This window comes from Mandrillus leucophaeus, unplaced genomic scaffold (assembly GCF_000951045.1).
Source record: "Mandrillus leucophaeus isolate KB7577 unplaced genomic scaffold, Mleu.le_1.0 Scaffold117, whole genome shotgun sequence".
Taxonomy (NCBI): Eukaryota; Metazoa; Chordata; class Mammalia; order Primates; family Cercopithecidae; genus Mandrillus; species Mandrillus leucophaeus.
The window spans coordinates 2809183-2827230 of NW_012099987.1; the positions used below are offsets into that span (position 1 = coordinate 2809183).

The following is an 18048-nucleotide window of genomic DNA, read 5'->3' on the forward strand; positions in this document are numbered from 1 at the left end:
TTATTTTTCGTAACAACCCTAGAAGTACAATTTCCCTCACTCTATAGAGAAGGACATGCAGGCACAATGAAATAAAAGATCAGTGGCTTTTCCAGGGTCACAGGAAGTGCAAAGTCAGGAATCAAGCCCAAGTTATAATCCAAGTCTAGTATACATTCTACTATGTAACAGCTGCTGGATCAACCATGGTAGGCCTGAATCTACCCACAGGGCAGGCTGCTGTCACTTTTGCCTTGGAGCACTGCTTCTCAAACTCAACCGTCTCTGAGTTACCAGGGGACACTGTTAAAATGCAGATTCTGATCGGTGAGGGCCTGAGATTCTGCACTTCTAACAAGCTCCCAGATGACGCCCATGCTGCTGGTTAACAGACCATCTTTTGAGCACCATGGCCTTAGGGTGATGCCTCTCAATTCTGCCCCACGTGAAAATTACCTACTCTTTTTTTTTTTTTTTTTTTTGGAGACAGGGCTTTACTCCTGTTGCCCAGGTCAGGCTGGAGTGCAATGAAGCGATCTCAGCTTGCTCCAACCTGCACCTCCCGGGCTCAAAGTGATTCTCCTGCCTTAGCCTCCCAAGTAGCTGAGACTACAGGTGCATACTACTGCTCCTGGCTAATTTTTGTATTTTTTGTAGAGATGGGGTTTCGCCATGTTGCACAGGCTGGTCAGGTCTCAAACTCCTGAGCTTAAGTGATCCATCAGCTTTGGCCTCCCAAAGTGCTGGGATTACAGGCGTAAGCCACCACACCTGGCCTGGCACTTTTTTTTTTTTTTTTTTTCCTGAGACGGAGTCTCACCCTGTCTGCCCAGGCTGGAGTGCAATGTCACGATCTTGGCTCACTGCAAACTCCGCCTCCAGGGTTCAAATGATTATCCTGCCTCAGCCTCCCGAGTAGCTGGGATTATAGGCGCCTGCCACCACACCCAGATAATTGTTAGTAGAGACGGGGTTGCACCATGTTGGCCAGGCTGGTCTCCAACTCCTGACCTTGTGATCTGCCCGCCTCAGCTTCCCAAAGTGCTGGGATTACAGGCGTGAGGCACAATGCCCGGCCCTTTTTTTCTTTTGAGACAGAGTTTCACTCTATCACTCAGGCTGGCCAAGCTGGAGTGCAGTGGTGCAATCTCAGGTCACTGCAACCTCCGCCTCCCAGGTTCAAGAGATTCTCCTGCCTCAGCCTCCCTAGTAGCTGGGATTACAGGCGCATGCCACCATGCCCAGCTAATTTTTTTGTATTTTTAGTAGAGACGGGGTTTCTCCATGTTGGCTAAGTTGGTCTCAAATTCCTGACCTCAAGTGATTCACTGGCCTTGGCCTCCCAAAGTGCTGAGATTACAGGCATGGGCGGCGGCTCTGGCTGGGTACTCTTAATAGTACTATTGCCCAAGTCCCATCCCTCCTCAGAGACTGATTTAGTTGGACGCAGGCATCAGTATTTTTTTTTTTTTTAAAAGAGTTGATTGTGTTACTCTTATGTATAGCTATAGCTAGAACCATTGCCTTAGAGGCATCAACTCCAAACTTGACTACAGCTCCCCATTCAGCCCAGTCCCTTGGTTATTATTCCTAGTAGTTACCTCTGTTCACCTGCCAGAGATGCTGCAGCAGCAGAGGCAGTGTCTCCTTGACGATGCTGGGATGTGTTGATACCGCTGACAAGGCTTGCAGACAGCACAGATGCCGGGAGCATTGGATGTGCTCATCTCCTTTAGTCAAATTTGACTCCCCTGAAAGCAACCCATAAGATGAAGGTTCACTGTGTGATAGCAAGCACGAAGGCCCCAAAGCCTTGCTGGGAAGGGATGCGCCACAGAGGATGAGAGACACATACCTACATGCAGCTCCTCAGCGAGCTTGGGTATGAGGTGGCTGCTGAAGGCCACAGGGTAGAGAGCAGCCAGGGTTCCTGATGCTTCCAGTGCTGCCACCCTGCTGGAGGCGCAGAGCAGATGAGCAATGGCTGAGCCTTGGCTCACAGCTCTCTTGCCTAGGTCTGATATTAGGCAGATTCAGGAGTGTGAGCTCCCAACACCTCCTTGCCAAAGAGTAGAACTCAAGTACCTACACCACTGAGTTTGACAGGGTTTCTTAAAGCCTAAGAAGAGAGCAGTCCTACATCTCTCCAACCGGTTAGCAGCCAGAGCCTAACACAGAGCTCACCTCCCCTAAGGAGAGCCAAGGGTCAGAAGCACAGAGCCCTGGTCCTAGCTTGATCTGTTGCTGCCAATACAGAGGCAGGGAACAGCGTGCTCTATATCTCACTGCTTTAAATTCTCACCAACTCTGGGAATCCTCCTCCAGGAAGCTCAGTCTGTACAGGTGACCCACTGCCAGCTCCAAGTCCTCAGAAGATAGGAGATCTGTAGTTAGAAGGGAACATGAATCTCATCTTTCGTCCCCTGCAGCCATCACAACCCTTCCAAGCTCTTATTAGAAATCCCAAATCATCCAGAGTTGCAGTGAGAACAGGATAGTAAGGCTGCTTTTCACTAAGGCAGCCTTACAAGAAAAGGACGAATATCCTTCTCTTCTCTCTTTCCCTTAAGATGTACCTGGCTGGGCACCCAAGACTGTGAGTGTACGGATGCCAACAAGCTGAAGCTGGGTGCTGGGGTCTGTTAGGGCCATGAATACCAGTGAGCACAGCTGGTCCTTGAAGCCATTCAGAGGCCTTTGATCTAGGGAGAGACAGAGGCCAGGTTAGAAGGAAGCCATTACATTCCATATCCCTGACTAAGCTGTGTTATACAGACAACCTGGGGTAGATTTTTTTTTTTGAGACAAGGTCTCTGTTGCCCAGGCTGGAGTGCAGTGGCACAATCTGGGCTCACTGCAGCCTCTGCCTCCCAGGTTCAAGCTATTCTCCTGCCTCAGCCTCCTGAGTAGCTGGGACTACAGGCATGTGCCAACATACCTGGCTAATTTTTGTATTTTTAGTAGAGACAGGGTTTTTCACCATATTGGCCAGGCTGGTCTTGAACTTCTGACCTCAAGTTTTCCACCTGCCTTAGCCTACCAAAGTGCTGGGATTATAGGTGTGAGCCACCATGCCCCGCCTCCTGGGGCAGATTTAAAGAGCTTAATCCACTGGGTATCCAGGAAGCACACTGAGAAAAATAAACAGATCTCATCCATCTCATCTATTAGTGTTCTCTTGTGCTACAACCTCAGAATAGGACCATTGTTCTAGACTACTTTTGCACAGCACTCTTTGCCCTGCTGTCCTTTATAGTCTGCAGTGTTCAACAGTCCCCAGAGCACTGCAATGGAAGGCAACCTCACCTCTGTCTTCATAGCTCCATTTCTGCTGCAGCTTCAAGAAACCCAGGAGCATTTCAAGGATTGTCCGCCGCTGGCTGCTCTGTAATGTTTCAAGGGGTACTGGAGTCAAAGAATATTTTAAGGGATTTCAATCCTGCTACTCTGGATGTAGGGAGAAACCTTTCTTTCTTCCAAGAGATGGGGGTTTTGCTATGCCACAGTCAGGCTGGAATACAATAGCATGATTATAGCTCAGTGCAGCCCCGACCTCCTAGGTTCAAGTGATTCTCTTGCCTCAGCCTCCTGAGTAGCTGCGACTACAGATGCGTGCCACCTTATCCAGCTAATTTAAATTTTTTTTTTTTTTTGTAGAGATGTGGTCTTGCTATGTTGCCCAAGCTGGTCTTTAAATCCTAGCCTCAAGTGATTCTCCCGCCTTGGCCTCCCAAAGTGCTGGGATTACAGGCATGAACCAGCATGTCCTGCTTGGCTAATTAAAAATAAATTTTGTTTTTTAGAGATGGGATCTCGCTTTGTTGCCCAGGCTGATCTTGAACTCCTGGCTTCAAGCAATCCTCCCTTCTTGGGAGAATGATCCTTTTATGTAAGAGACAGGGAAAAAGTGAGTAAGGGAAGCAGCAGCAGCAGCTAATGGGAGCAAAACCCAAGATCTACTATGTCGGCCCCAGCTAAAACTTAGCACTCTGAGAAAGGGAACCTAGCACACAGGTCCCATCATTCCCCCAAAGATTCTGCTCCCTTACCTGACTGTGCTTGTGGAACTGTTCCAGCAGTAAAGGCAGGACATTGCTGGTGATATAGTCACAGGCCCGGGCAGATGCACCTGCAGCTGCCTGCAACAGCTTGGCACTAGGCCACACGAGTTTCATGTCCGGTTCACACAGGTGGTGCCTGCAGTCTAGAGAAGCAGCACATCACAGACCTGGGGAGGAGGCCAAATGGTGCCTGACTCCCCTACAGTCCACAGAGGTTGGAGACTGAGACCCACAACAGTTTGCAAGCAGTTAACACTCAAATTGTTTTCAATTCAGAGTAGGGCTATTGCCCCCAGATCACCAAATATATTGGGGCTAAACAAGAAAGGTCACTGGCCCTTAAGGAATGTCATTTATTTATTTATTTATTTTTTAATTTGAGACAGAGTTTTGCTCTTGTTGCCCAGGCTGGAGTGCAGTGATACAATCTCAGCTCACTGCAACCTCTGCCTTCCAGTTTCAAGCGATTCTCCTGCCTCAGCCTCCTGAGTAGCTGGGATTACAGGTGCCCACCACCACGCCCGGCTAATTTTTGTATTTTTAGTAGAGACGAGGTTTCACCATGTTGGCTAGGCTGGTCTTGAACTCCTGACCACCCACCTCGGCCTCCTAAAGTGCAGGGATTACAGGCGTGAGCCACCGCACCCGGGCAAGGAATGTCATTTCTATTGTGCTCACTCCCCTTCCTGGCTGCCACAGCCCCATTACCCTGTAGAATGTTGCTAAGGAAGGAGTCAAGGAGGTCCTCAGCATCAGCCCTCAGCACAGAACGAGACAAACACGCAGTCAGGGAGTGGAGGGCCGCCAGGCCCTCTGCCTCCACCCGCTCACTTGCCGTCTGGAACACCTGTCAGGGAGGGATCCCATGGCTACTGAGGTGAGCCTGCACCAGATGAGACCCCACCAATCCACTGCCTATTTCCTTGTTGGAGAGGAGAGTGAGAACCTCTAGGACACAGAAATGGAAATTAACACGTCAACTGAGTGTCTTCTCAACTGGTGTGTTCTTACCAAGTCCTTAGTCACACTCAGGACAGAGACACACATTTTCTGAGAAACAGAAAGCCAACTCTGAGCAGTGGCTCTGCTCACCTTTCTATTCACCACGGTGCCAGAGGCACCATAACCTGCACTCCTTGCCACAGAAGGACAAGAAGTGGGTAATGTGCAAAGGTGATCAACTGCTCTTACCAAGCAGCTGACCGTCACATAGGGACTCTCTCTCGTCATTCAACTAGAATTATGTCCCCCTGCTTGCCTCCTGAATAACCAGGCATAATACCTTGGCCCTGGGGATGACAGAGGGAAAAGGACAGGATGTATTATTTCCCCTCATGCCTGACAATTGAGAGTTAATAGTAGTGAATTTATCTGAGTAACACTCACCTCTCTGCGGATAGAAGCCCAAAGGCTGGGGAGGAAGTCCTTCAGCTCCTTCTGTCCATACACAGCACAGCAAGCATTCTGCCAAGGAAACCGCTGCTATCAGTTATGTGCACACTCAGACACCTAGGATGTGCAGGTACCTCAGCATAAGGACACCTGGAGGAGCCTTGGTCTCAGCAGAAAAACCAGTGAAGATTTTTAACAGTCCTACTCAGGGAACAGAAAAATAGGAGATTACCCTGGTTGATGAAATAGAAGCCTAAAGAGGGAGTGCTGTTCAGCCTTTCCTCAGTTACTATGGGATGGGACACGACAATATGCAGCTGGGGGCTTCAGGTCGACACAGAGGCCCAAATCCTGGGTGTCCTCTTCTGAGGCCCATGAACTGTTCCTTGGCTATCCAAGAATCTATATCCTTTAGTACCCCTAACTTGTCAAAAGGTAGCTGGGTCCTGCAAGGAGAAAAATCACTCACCAGAGTCTGTAGAGAATCCAACTTGGCACTCAGAACCTCAGAATCCACTTTCTCAATCAACAGGGGCAGCAGAAACTGTGGGACAGAAGCAAGATCTTAAGCCTGAGATGGGTAGTACGTCAGTCACATCAAGTCCTCAGAAGCAGGTACTACATCAAGGAGCTATACTGAAGTCAGGAGCTATGAATGTGAGCTAACTTCCTGCCAAGCAGTGGCCAGAGCCCCACTACCTCAAAAACAGGCAAGCTGACAAAGTTACAGGATTTTAAAAGACAGCACCATATAGGGATTGGGTTTATTTATTTATTTATTTATTTTGTGTAGGAGGGGACGGGGTCTCCCTATGTTGCCCAGGCTGGACTTGAACTCCTGGGTTTAAGTGATCCTTTCCACTCAGACTCTCCTGAGTAGCTGGGACTATAGGTGTGTGCCACTGAATCCAGCTCTGGATTATGAAGAGATGCTAAAGTTTTCTATATCGAAGGTTTGAAGATACCTGCCACATAAGACACTTGTAGGGTGTCATGCCCTAAAATGTATACCAGATCTTTTTTTCTCCATGCTTTTACTGCTCTTTCTTCAGAACCTTCTATGGGCAGAGGCTATACACCCTAATTTGGCTAGACCCACCTCAGCGAATCGTGGTGTAGAAGCCAGCACAGCGCGAAGACTCAGGATGAGGTCTTCTCTCTGGATACCATGGGGGTCATTAGGTGGCTGGAAAAGGGAGAAGGGCTGTGGGTTTGTGTAACATTTCAGACCACCCTGGAACCCAGGCTTGAACCTGGTAACCCTGCAGAACAGGGTGATACTCATACCCAATCAGGGAAGACGGTAAGATAATGACGCCTCAGCAAGAAGACATGCTTGACCTTTTATGTATTCCTTGGGAACTTTTGTCTTTAGGCATTTTTAAAGATCTGATTACACATTTTCTATCATTTCACCACTAAGAGATAAGCATGCTTAACTTTCTCGTGTATTGCTTTCTTCTCTGATATATATTGTTACTATGTGCTAGTATATACTGTTTCTGTATACTTAAAGATAATTTTGTACATGCAGTTTTTAATTTTTTTCACTTAACATATTAAGAACATTTTTATGGTATTATTCTTTCATAGCATTAGTTTTAGTGGCTATGATTTCATTTTGTGGTTGTACCAGTTTATCTAAATAATTCCTTGTTGTTGGACATTTCCATTTTCTTCACCCTTATAAAAAGCTGTAAATCTGAAAACAGAAAGCCTTGATGGTTTCTGTACCAAGACGACAGATTGAAAACATAAATCAGGTTTTCCTTTTCCTCTTCGCAAACTCTACCAAAAACACAGTAAAAGAAGGGATTTACTTTTTTTTTTTTTTTTGAGATGGAGTCTTACTCCGTCACCCATGCTGGACTGCAGTGGCTCAATCTTGGCTCACTGCAACCTCCACCTCCTAGGTTCAAGTGATTCTCATGTCTCAGCCTCCCAAGTAGCTGGGGTTACAGGTGCGCCAACACACCCGGCTAATTTTTGTATTTTTTGTAGATATAGGGTTTCACCATGTTGGCCAGGCTGGTGTGGAACTCCTGACCTCAAATGATCCACCCGCCTCAGCCTCCCAAAGTGCTGGGATTACAGGCGTAAGCCATCGAGCCTGGCCTGGTTTTTGTTTTCATGACTGTACTTTGATAGAAAAGATAAAACTGTGGAATTATCTTATAAAGTAACAAAAAGACAGAGGTACAAAATAGAAAACAAAAGGTCAGAAAATCAGAGGTCCAACAAAAGATTAATGAGAGTTCCAAAATGAAGGAACAGAGAAAAGAGAGGGGAAGAAATCATCAATTAAAGAATTCAAGAGAAATTTACAGGACTAATGGACATGAGTTACTACTGACAGGGCCTACTACTAAGTGCCCAACACAGTGCATGAAATAGACCAATACCAAGGCACATCACTGTGAAGTTTCAATATATTGGGGAGAACCAAACTTACCAGTTTCTAGAGAGGAAGAAAAAAATGGTAAATACGAAGTTTATGAAACAGAAGAAATTCAGACTTCTCCACAGCAAATGAAAACTAGATAACTAGACTTATTTATTTATTTATTTGAGATGGAGTTTTGCTCTTGTTACCCAAGCTGGAGTGCAATGGCACGATCTTGGCTCACTGCAACCTCTGCCTCCAGGATTCAAGCGATTCTCCTGCCTTAGCCTCCCGAGTAGCTGGGATTAACAGGCACATGCCACCACGCCCGGCTAATTTTTTTGTATTTTTACTAGAAATGGGGTTTCACCATGTTAGCCAGCAGCTGGTCTTGAACTCCTGACCTCAGGTGATCCGCCTGCCTTGGCCTTCCAAAGTGTTGAGATTATAAGCGTGAGCCACCACGCCCAGTCAATAACTAGATTTAAATGTAGCAATGCCTTCAAAATCTTAGGAGAAAATAATTTCTTTTTTTTTGGTTACTGAGTCTGGCTCTGTCTTCCAGGCTGGAGTGCAGAGGCATGATCTTGGCTCAATGTAACCTCTGCCTCCCCAGCCCAAGCCATCCTCCCAGTTCCGCCTCCCAAGTAGCAGGGGCTACAGGCTCAACTACCACGCTGTTCATTTTTGTATTTCTTATAGACAGGGTTTTGCCATGGTGCCCAGGCTTGTCGTGAACTCCTGAACTCAAGCAATCCACCTGCCTCAGCCTCCTAAAGTACTGGGATTACAAGCGTCAGTTACTGTACCTGGCCTCTTTCTCAGGTGCAATCATAGTGCACTATAGCTTCAAACTCCTGGCCTCAAGTGATTGTTCTGCCTCAGCCTCACAAGTAGCTGGGACTACAGACATGTGCAACTGCATCCAGCTAGAATTCTTTTTTTTTTCTTTTTTTTTTTTGAGATGGAGTTTTACTCTTGTTGCCCAGGCTGGAGTGCAATGGTACAATCTCAGCTCACTGTAACCTCCACCTCCCAGGTTCAAGCAATTCTCCTGCCTCAGCCTCCCAAGTATCTGGGATTACAGGCGCCTGCCACCGCGCCTGGCTAATTTTTGTATTTCTAGTAGAGACGGGATTTCACCATGTTGGTCAGGCTGGTCTCGAACTCCTGACCTCAAGTGATCCTCCCACCTCAGCCTCCTAAAGTGCTTGGATTACAGGTGTGAGCCACTGCACCTGGCCTAGAATTTCTATTCCTGAATTACATACCCATAATGTCAAAAATGAGAGAAAAGATTGAAGACATTTTAGGCTTACAAATCTAAAAAATCCTCACTTCTTCCTACATTCTCACCGGAAAATGCTAAAGGAAGTACACCACCAAACTGAGGGGGTAAACCACAAAATGAGGAATATGTGAACTCAGGAAATAGGAGATCTGATCCAAGAAAAATGATAAGGGAATCTAGGATGACGGTGAAGGAAGATCCAATATCTACTCTGCATTAGGAGTAAAAATCAACCTGTTGACATTGTTTGGCTAAGAATGGTTTTAACATTTTTAATGTTTGAAACAAACCAAAAGAATATCTTGTGACAAGTGAAAATTATATGAAATTCAAAGTTTAGTGTTGATAATAAAAGTTTTATTGGGATACAGCTACCGTAGCTGTTCTTGTCTCTAAGGCTGTTTTTGTGCAGTAACAGCAGAGTTGAGGAGACCATATGACCCACAAAACTATTGTCTGGCCTTTTATAGAAAACGTTGGCCAGGCATGGTGGCTTATGCCTGTAATCCCAACACTTTGGGAAGTCAAGGCAGGTGGAAGCCCAGGAATTCAAGACCAGCCTGGGCAACAAGGCAAAATCCTGTCTCTATAGAAAAATACGACAATTAGTCGGGAGTAGTGTCGTGTGCCTATAGTTCCAGCTACTCAGGAGGCAGGGGTAGGAGCATCACCAGAGTACCAGAGTCCAGGGAGATGGAGGCTGCAGTGAGCCGTGATGGTGCCACTACACTCCAGCCTGCCTCAAAAAAAAAAAAAAAAAAAAAAGAAAAAAGAAGGAAAAAGTTTGTCAGCCTCTTCTTAGAGTGAGCATATAAGCATAGTGAAGAAACTGAACCTTAAACTGATCAGATCCACTATGATGGCACACGATCGATACTGAGTTGTGGCTCGGCGTGGTGGCTCACGCATATAATTCCGGCACTCTGGGAGGCTAAGGCAGGTAGATCAGTTGAGGTGAGGAGTTCGAGACCAACCTGGACAACATGGCAAAACCCCATCTCTACTAAAAATATATAAAAAAAAAATTAGTCGGGCATGGTGGCACGTACTGTAATCCCAGCTATTCAGGTGGTTGAGGCACAAGAATCACCTAAACCCAGGAGGCAGGGGTTGCAGTGAGCAAGGATTGTGCTACTGCACTCCGGCTTGGGCAACAGAGTGAGACCCTGTCTCAAAAACGAAACAAAACAGAACAACAATAAAAACCCTGATTTGTAAGACAAAGAATATCTGTAACTCAAATAGTTACACTAAAGCCAGGTGCCTCTGTTTTAATTAATATCTTGATAAGAGCTTTCTGCTTCTGACAGACTGCAGTGCAGAATAACATACAAAAACTGCTTGAATGAGAGAAACTTTCCTAATATTATCTGTAAGTTTATTTTGCCTAGATTATCTCTGTGAAAATAAACAGCTGTGAACAGTGATTGTTTCCAGTGGGAAAATGGACAGTGGCAGTAAAGGGGTATGAAAGGAGTTTAATTATCTACCCTTTAAATGTTGAATCATGCTCATTGTATAACCTTTCAAAAAATTGGATGACATACTGTTCCTCTCCCCCAAATTATAAATGCATATATTCTTTGACCTAGCAATTTCTTTTAGGAATTTATTCTATCATTATACCCATATGTATGAAAGTTGTAGCATTGCTCATAACAGCGAAAGATTAGCAACAATCCACAGAGGACTAGTGAAATAAATTCGTTATTTCTGGTCAAAGGAATATTATGGAGCCATAAAGAATGAAATAACTAACTTATATACTGACATGGAACACTCTCCAAGACATACTGTTCAGTGAAAAAAGCAAAGTATAGAAGTGTGTGTGTGTGTGTACATGCCTGCATGTGCACACACTATGATTTTAGGGGGGTGGTGTTAAGGCATTTGCTTATATATAGATGAAAAAGCTCTGTAAAGATACAAACATAACTGATAACTTGGTTGATTATGAAGAAAAAAAGATGGTAGGGAGATTTCTCACCCTTTTGGACTTTGGATCATGTGAATGAATTATATTTTCAAAACCAACACAAAACACAAAATAAAACAAAGTAAAGGCTGGGCATGGTGGCCCACACCTGTAATCCCAGCACTTTGGGAGGCTGACGCAGGTGGATCACGAAGTCAGGGGTTCAAGACCAGCCTGGTCAAGATGGTGAAACCCCATTTCTACTAAAAATACAAAAAAAAATTAGCCGGCTGTGGTGGCGGGCACCTATAATCCCAGCTACTTGGGAGGCTGAGGCAGAGAACTGCTTGAACCCAGGAGGCAGAGGTTGCAGTGAGTTGAGATCGCATCACTGCACTCCAGCCTGGGCAACAGAGCAAGACTCTGTCTCAAAAAAGCAAAAACCAAACCAAACAAAAACAAAAAACCACACAAACCGAAGTGAAAATAGAAGAATGTGGTGGCTGAACCAGGATCTTTCAAGATTTCAAGAGTATAGAGTTAGAATAAGAATTCTGATTATGAAAGAGATGAAAAGACTCATTTCAGGAGAGAAGTGGTCCCCAGTAACATAATGTCAACTGAAATAAGCTGGTAAGAAATTCCCTACAGCAAAGATGGTGGTGTCACTATAAAGGCAGTGAGAGTCAATATGCTGTTTGGCATGCTGCAACAGAATGCCTTTTATTTCTTTCAAACCACTAATGCTTGCAGCACACACACCCACATGGTGATGAAACTCTGAGTATTTGGCAGTAGAAGTGAACTCAACTGCAGAGTAGGAGGAAGGCCCAACAGGGTCAGAGCAAATACCTTGTGTACACTGTGCACAACTGTGCCTTCTTTGTTTTGTCACTTTGTTTCTATAGCCTGAGATGCCCTATCCAACTCCAGAATCATATCTTATGCATCTCCCACAAACCAGCTGAAATCCTATCTTAATTGCAAAGTCAGTTCCTGCCTACTCTAGCTCACACTGAACTCTTGTCTGCTCTGAACAGCTATAGCACTACTCATTTTCCTACCTAATCTACTGTTACTTAAATGTTTCAGCTTTCAAGGGCAGGGACAGTGTTTTGCAATCCTGTAGCCTTTAGCACTAAATACAGTGTTAAGGAGCTTAAGAATTCGCCCAAATACACGCTGCTTTGAATCATTCCTCATATGTCAAACGCTTTTCCACTTCCTAGTTTATTAAAATATAAAATAATGAGGGCAGGGATGTCTTTTTTGGTAACCTGTACCCTCAGTGCCCAGAACAGGGCTTGGCACATAGCAGATACTCAACAAATACATGATCAATCAACGAAGGTGCTACTTACAGGGGTAAAATCGATAGGGAAATAACAGGATGTCACTTCAAACAACTCCTCCACAAAGGGTCCTGTGGCAACAGAGAAAGAATGAGGTTGGCTTATCAGCTTCATTCATCTGATAAAGCTCCAACCAGCTAATCATGGCTACCACGATGTACCCAGGCTATAGTCCCTGGAGATGAGGTCATGGACGATGCGGAAGGCCACCAGAAGATTACGGGGATCCTTTTCCCCATCCATCACCTGGATGAAGCCAAAGGTGAAGTCAGCTCCTAGGCTCTTTAGCTCTGGGAAGGAGAGAATAAGGTTACTATATTGTCCCACAGCACAGAAAGTGTGGGCTTTCTCCTGGCCTGTGTTCTCCCTCTGCTATCACTGCTTCCGTTTTCCTTTCAGGGCTGACCCTTTTTCCATTCCAAGAAAGTACCCAGTGAAGAGATGTGCAACAATATACACATTGCTGTGGAGGTAAGAATTTAAAACACTGGCTCAAGCAACCTCTACCCTTCCTTTACTTCACTGGGGAGGGAGCGGATCCCCTCTTTCCCTTTATCATTCTCTCTCAGGATACCAGCTCTTCTATATAACCCCAGGTAAAATAAGTCCTACTAATAGGGGAAAAAGTAGGATGTGCTTGCTTTTGACATTTCCCAGAAGGCTCTGCCTCTTACCTTCTTCCCGGGTTCGCATAAAATTGGTGATGATATTGTAGACTGTGTGTCGGTCCACCTGTGGCAGGGACTTGGGGGTGGGGGAGAAAGAAGTGAAGAAAGTGCTCAAAGAATACCTCAGCTGACACAGCTAGTTCCTGCTTCATAATCTCTAAGTGAACAGTGCTCTTTATACCAGCATAAGATCAATCTAAGAGAAACTACAGAGAAAGGGTACGCTATTGACTCAGCAGCACAGCAGTGGTGCCAATAATCCAAACCTGCCTGATGGATGGATGCCTTACTTTCTGTAGGTATAAGAGGATACGGGTCAGATCTAATGGCATGCACCCATCTCCTTGTCCAGTAGCAAAGAAGAGCATATAAACATGCTGAAGAAGAGCATGTAAACATTCATAAGATCCCAAAGAATTCAGAATTTAGAAGGCAATAATTTTTTTTATTGAATCCCAGTTGTTAAGGGGTGGAGACGGAGGAAAATACCAACATGACTGTTATCCCTCACCTGTACATGTACTTCCTGGAAGATGGCTTTAAGCACAGAAACAGCCAGCCCTGGGGGCAGGGCCACACACAGGCTCTGGGGGAAAGGAGAAGGTATGTGAACACTGAGGGAATTGCAGCATGGACTCCAAAACACAACCCTAAAATGGGCCTAATTAGCTACTGTAAGAATCACAGCATCCTGGTTGAGGAAGAAGTACTAATAGTGAGAATCTTTCTCAAGCTGATGAGTTCTATGCAGCTCTTTCCAGCGGGCTCTGGTTTCCAGTCCCCCAAAGTACACTTTTACTCGCTAGAGGGAAAAGGGAAGTAGAGCTGGTAACACTAATTTAGTCCCACATTTGGGCACCTGCTCCTCAGCATGTGAACCATCATACCCAAAGTGCAAGGAGAGAACTAGACAAGGGCTCCCTTGAACAAAGTTACGTAATGAAATGAAGGAGAACTCACAAGTGCCTTCAAACCCTGCAGGACAGATGGGATCACAAGATGATGGTCCTTCAGCCGGTTCTCATAGAACAGTATCAGGTGTACCACTGTACAAACCAGATTCAGTCATTAATGGTCATAGGCATGAGAACGGCGCAATAGCTTTGCTCCTTTCCCAAGTCTGTAACAGCTGTTTCTGTTTGGGTTCCACTACAAATTTTCTCTTTTACCAAGAGACATGTCCTATGCTATACACCTAAACAGGCTGTAGGTTGCGCATGTGGTGCTTGCCTCTAGGGAGGCTGAGGTGGGAGGATCATTTAAGCCCAGCCTGAGCAACACAGTGAGACTCTGTCTCTAAAAAACAAACAAAAGGAATTCCCTCTCTCGGCTTTGGAGCCCTCCCTCCCTCTGCCTCTATACAGGGGAGCTTCTTCCTTCTCCCTTCCTTCTTGCCTATTAAACTCTCTGCTACTTAAAACCACTTCACGTGTATCAGTGTCGTTTTATCTAAACCAGCATGAGGACCAAGAACCCTGATGTTCCTCCACTCACTAGAGCCGTATCATTTTGATATGTTGGCTGGAAAAGGAAATTGATTCATCAGACTGAAGCAATCAAACTCCAAATGGTACTGTAAACTGAACCACACATCCACACGCCATTCTTCTGAGGACTCTCAGATCGACTCCAGGAGGAGCCCTTGCTGCTGTTCCCCATTTGACACCCCTTTCCAGTAGGAAGTAGCCAGAAGGAGTCATCGCCCCAAACCCCCTAACAGCAGTTAGTGTGGCATCTCTACAGGGGGGAATGTTGTAGGAGTTATTAAGAAATTATTTTAGGCAGACAGAGAGGAAAAACGGGTCCTTGGGAAGTTTTTGTTTTTAAAAGCATCTCCAGAAAAGTTTCTTGTAAAGCCCTGGCTCTTAGTGTCAAGCTGTGACCTTTGATATGCAAATGAAATCCATTAGAAACTGGGTCCACCCACATATGGCAATTCCCGTGGCCTTCCTGCTTCCTATAGTTTGCCTACCCCTGCTATACAAGATAAGTAAGATGTTGGCCTTCTTCCCCCTCAGGACCTCAAAGCATGCTGATATTTCATTACTTTTCCTCTTTACCTATGAAATACTGCTCTGTTCATTTTACAGAGTGGGAAAATACACTGAAAAAACAGTCTAAGGCTACATTTGAAATCCATGTGTCTTTCTTTTTTTTGAGACAGAGTCCCGCTCTGCCATCCAGGCTGGAGTTCAGTGGTGTGATCTCCGCTCACTGCAACTTCCACGTCCTGTGTTCAAGCGATTTCTGCCTCAGCCTCCCAAGTAGCTGCAGGCGCCCGCCACCAAGCCTGGCTAACATTTTGTATTGAAATCCATGTGTCTTTTGTCTCAATTCTAACCATCTCTGCGACATATACCAGTGAGAAATGAAGACCTTGCATTAGTAGTTCATAGATACTTTAAGCCCTCCCTCCCTGCCAGTAAAGTTGGCTTGAATAGACACGGGAGACCTGGGCTCAGCAATCCAGGAAGACATTCCTACTAGTGACACCAGTACCTTCCTTCTCCAGGAGCAAGGTGTGACAGTGGAGTAGCACCTGTGACAAAAGTTGGATTCCTCGAGCCCGAGTTCGGGGTTCTGGATTCTCTAGAGAGGACCTGGGGGAAAACAGGATAGAGAGGGCCTGCAATTACCCAGTTCAAATGTTTGAAGAAATATTTTACATTTGCCACACTCACCCCCTGGGCATGGAAGCAGAGCCAAGCCCTGTTAAGAGTAAAAACAGCCCAGGAAGGTGTTCCTGAGGTAACGGCATTACAGATACCAGTAAGGACAGAAGGCTTAAGAGCGATCCTCAGACTGATGTGGCATCATTTAGAGGCACACATGACACCAAGAGCCAACAGAGGTTTCTGCCTCCAGGCACCCCCAGCTTGGCACCTAACGAGCACTGTGCTTATTCTTTATCCCCAGTGGTATGATTGTGACATTCCTCTGAACTACAGCTTAGCAGCTACCCACAGGATTTGAGAGATAATTGGCAGCTGCAGCTTCCACCAAAACAAGGAGAATATGTGTATTTTTGTAAATTAATGCTAAGGAAAACAACAATGCTCAGAATCACCACCAAGTTCCTAGGATAAAAGAAAACATGAAAAACCAAAACTTTATAACTGGAAGGTTACAAAGTAAGATGGCCAGAATATACCTCTAACTAGGTAGGATTACTGATACAGGAGAAGCTGGACTGAAGCAACAAGGAAGTAACTTATGCTCAATATTGCTCTATGGAGATTATACTGAAACATACTAGAAATAATCTAAGCAGGAACAAGCAGAAAGTGGAAGAGTTCTGGCCATGACAGTTGTATTGAACCTCAAGGGTAAGAGTATATATTAACTAAGAGTAAGGGGACAAAAATAAGGTCACTCTTAACAGGATCCCCAGGATAAAAACCTGTAGAAAGGTTTCTACTCAGGAAGTAGAAAACTGTGCATTCAGGTTGGGTGTGGTGGCTCACACCTGTAATCCCAGAATTTTGGGAGACAGATGAGAGGATCACTTGAGCCCGGCAGTCGCAACCAGCATGGGCAACACAGTGGGACCCTGTCTCTACAAAAAATACAAAAACTTAGCTGGGCATGGTGGCACAAGCCTGTAGTCCCAGCTACTTGGGAGGCTGAGGTGGGTGGATGGCTTGGGCCCAGGAGGTTTAGGCTGCAGTGGGCCATGATCGCTCCACTGCACTCTAGCCTGATTAACAGAGTGAGACCCTCTCAAAGAAAACTATGCATTTGGAGCATTTAAAAATGGAACAAGGCACACAAATGCTCATAGCAGCATTATTACGAATAGCAAAAAAGTGGAAACAATCCACATGTCCATCCACTGATAAATGATTAAATAAGATGCATAGCTATACACCAGGAATATTATTCAGCAAGAAAAGAAATGCAGAACTGATATGTGCTGCAACATGGATGAACCTTGAAAATATGCTAAGTGAAAGAGGCCAGCAACAAAGGTCACATGTGTGATTCCATTTATATGAAATTTCCAGAGTAGGCAAATCCATAGAAGACAGAAAGTAGATTAGTGATTGCTGGGGGTTGGTTAGAAGAGCGAAGGGGAAATGACTGCTAATGGGCATGGGTTTCTTTCTGGAGTAATGAAAATGTCCTCAAACCGACTGTGCTGAGAATTGCACAAATCTGTAAATGTACTTTTAAAAGCCACAGAAGTGCACATTTTAAAATGGTGAACTTTATGATATGTGAATTATACATCAATAAGGCTGTATGTATATATGTATGTGTATATATATATTTTTTTCTTTTTTTTTTGAGACAGAGTCTCGCTCTGTCACCCAGGCTGGAGTGCAGTGGCGCGATCTCGGCTCACTGCAAGCTCCACCTCCCGGATTCACACCATTCTCCTGCCTCAGCCTCCCGAGTAGCTGGGACTACAGGCGCCCGCCACCATGCCCAGCTAATTTTTTGTATTTTTAGTAGAGAAGGGGTTTCGCTGTGTTAGCCAGGATGGTCTTGATCTCTTGACCTCGTGATCTGCCCACCTCGTCCTCTGAAAGTGCTGGGATTACAAGCATGAGCCGCTGCGCCCGGCCTATATATATTTTTTGATGGGGGTCTCACTCTGTCACCTGGGTTGGAATGCAGTGGCGTGACCTGTTTACCACAACCTCCACCTCCCAGACTCCAGTGACCCTCCCACCTCAGCCTTCCGGGTAGCTGGGACCATAGGTGCATGCCACCACGCCTAGCTAATTTTTTTGTATTTTTGGCAGACACAGGGTTTCACCATGTTGCCCAGGTTGGTCTTGAACTCTAGAGCTCAGGCAATCCACCTTCTTTGGCCTCTCAAAGTGCTGGGATTACAGGTATGAGCCACCACACCCAGCCAATGCTGTATTTTTTTTTTTAATGGACCAAAGCCACCACAATGTGAGTAGAAAGGCCAAATAGTCTGTTACATGGGAGAAATGTGTAACTTCGTTACATACATAATGTGACTTCGTTTTTTAATTTCCCCCAATTTTCTAGTTT

At 45.4% G+C, this 18048-nt stretch overlaps 1 protein-coding gene across 3 annotated transcripts in view; it reads right to left on the reverse strand.

Annotated features, from left to right (window-relative positions):
• The window catches only part of MMS19 (MMS19 nucleotide excision repair homolog (S. cerevisiae)), a 38630-nt gene that overhangs the window by 5935 nt on the left and 14647 nt on the right, over positions 1 to 18048 (reverse strand). Inside the window, exons 2-17 of one of the 3 annotated variants that reach the window (XM_012000446.1) lie at positions 15541 to 15641; positions 14002 to 14087; positions 13553 to 13627; positions 13048 to 13105; positions 12535 to 12663; positions 12383 to 12444; positions 6532 to 6618; positions 5902 to 5976; positions 5427 to 5504; positions 4749 to 4887; positions 4029 to 4183; positions 3286 to 3364; positions 2556 to 2681; positions 2282 to 2363; positions 1835 to 1932; positions 1581 to 1730 (exon numbers count right to left, since the gene is read on the reverse strand). In XM_012000446.1, coding sequence (XP_011855836.1) covers positions 1581 to 1730; positions 1835 to 1932; positions 2282 to 2363; positions 2556 to 2681; positions 3286 to 3364; positions 4029 to 4183; positions 4749 to 4887; positions 5427 to 5504; positions 5902 to 5976; positions 6532 to 6618; positions 12383 to 12444; positions 12535 to 12663; positions 13048 to 13066 — 1279 coding nt within the window. In that variant the 5' untranslated portion in view covers positions 13067 to 13105; positions 13553 to 13627; positions 14002 to 14087; positions 15541 to 15641. Of the gene's footprint in view, positions 1 to 1580; positions 1731 to 1834; positions 1936 to 2281; positions 2364 to 2555; positions 2682 to 3285; positions 3365 to 4028; positions 4184 to 4748; positions 4888 to 5426; positions 5505 to 5901; positions 5977 to 6531; positions 6619 to 12382; positions 12445 to 12534; positions 12664 to 13047; positions 13118 to 13552; positions 13628 to 14001; positions 14088 to 15540; positions 15642 to 18048 lie in introns of all 3 variants that reach the window. The other 2 variants (XM_012000432.1, XM_012000441.1) reach the window with 2 other exon arrangements.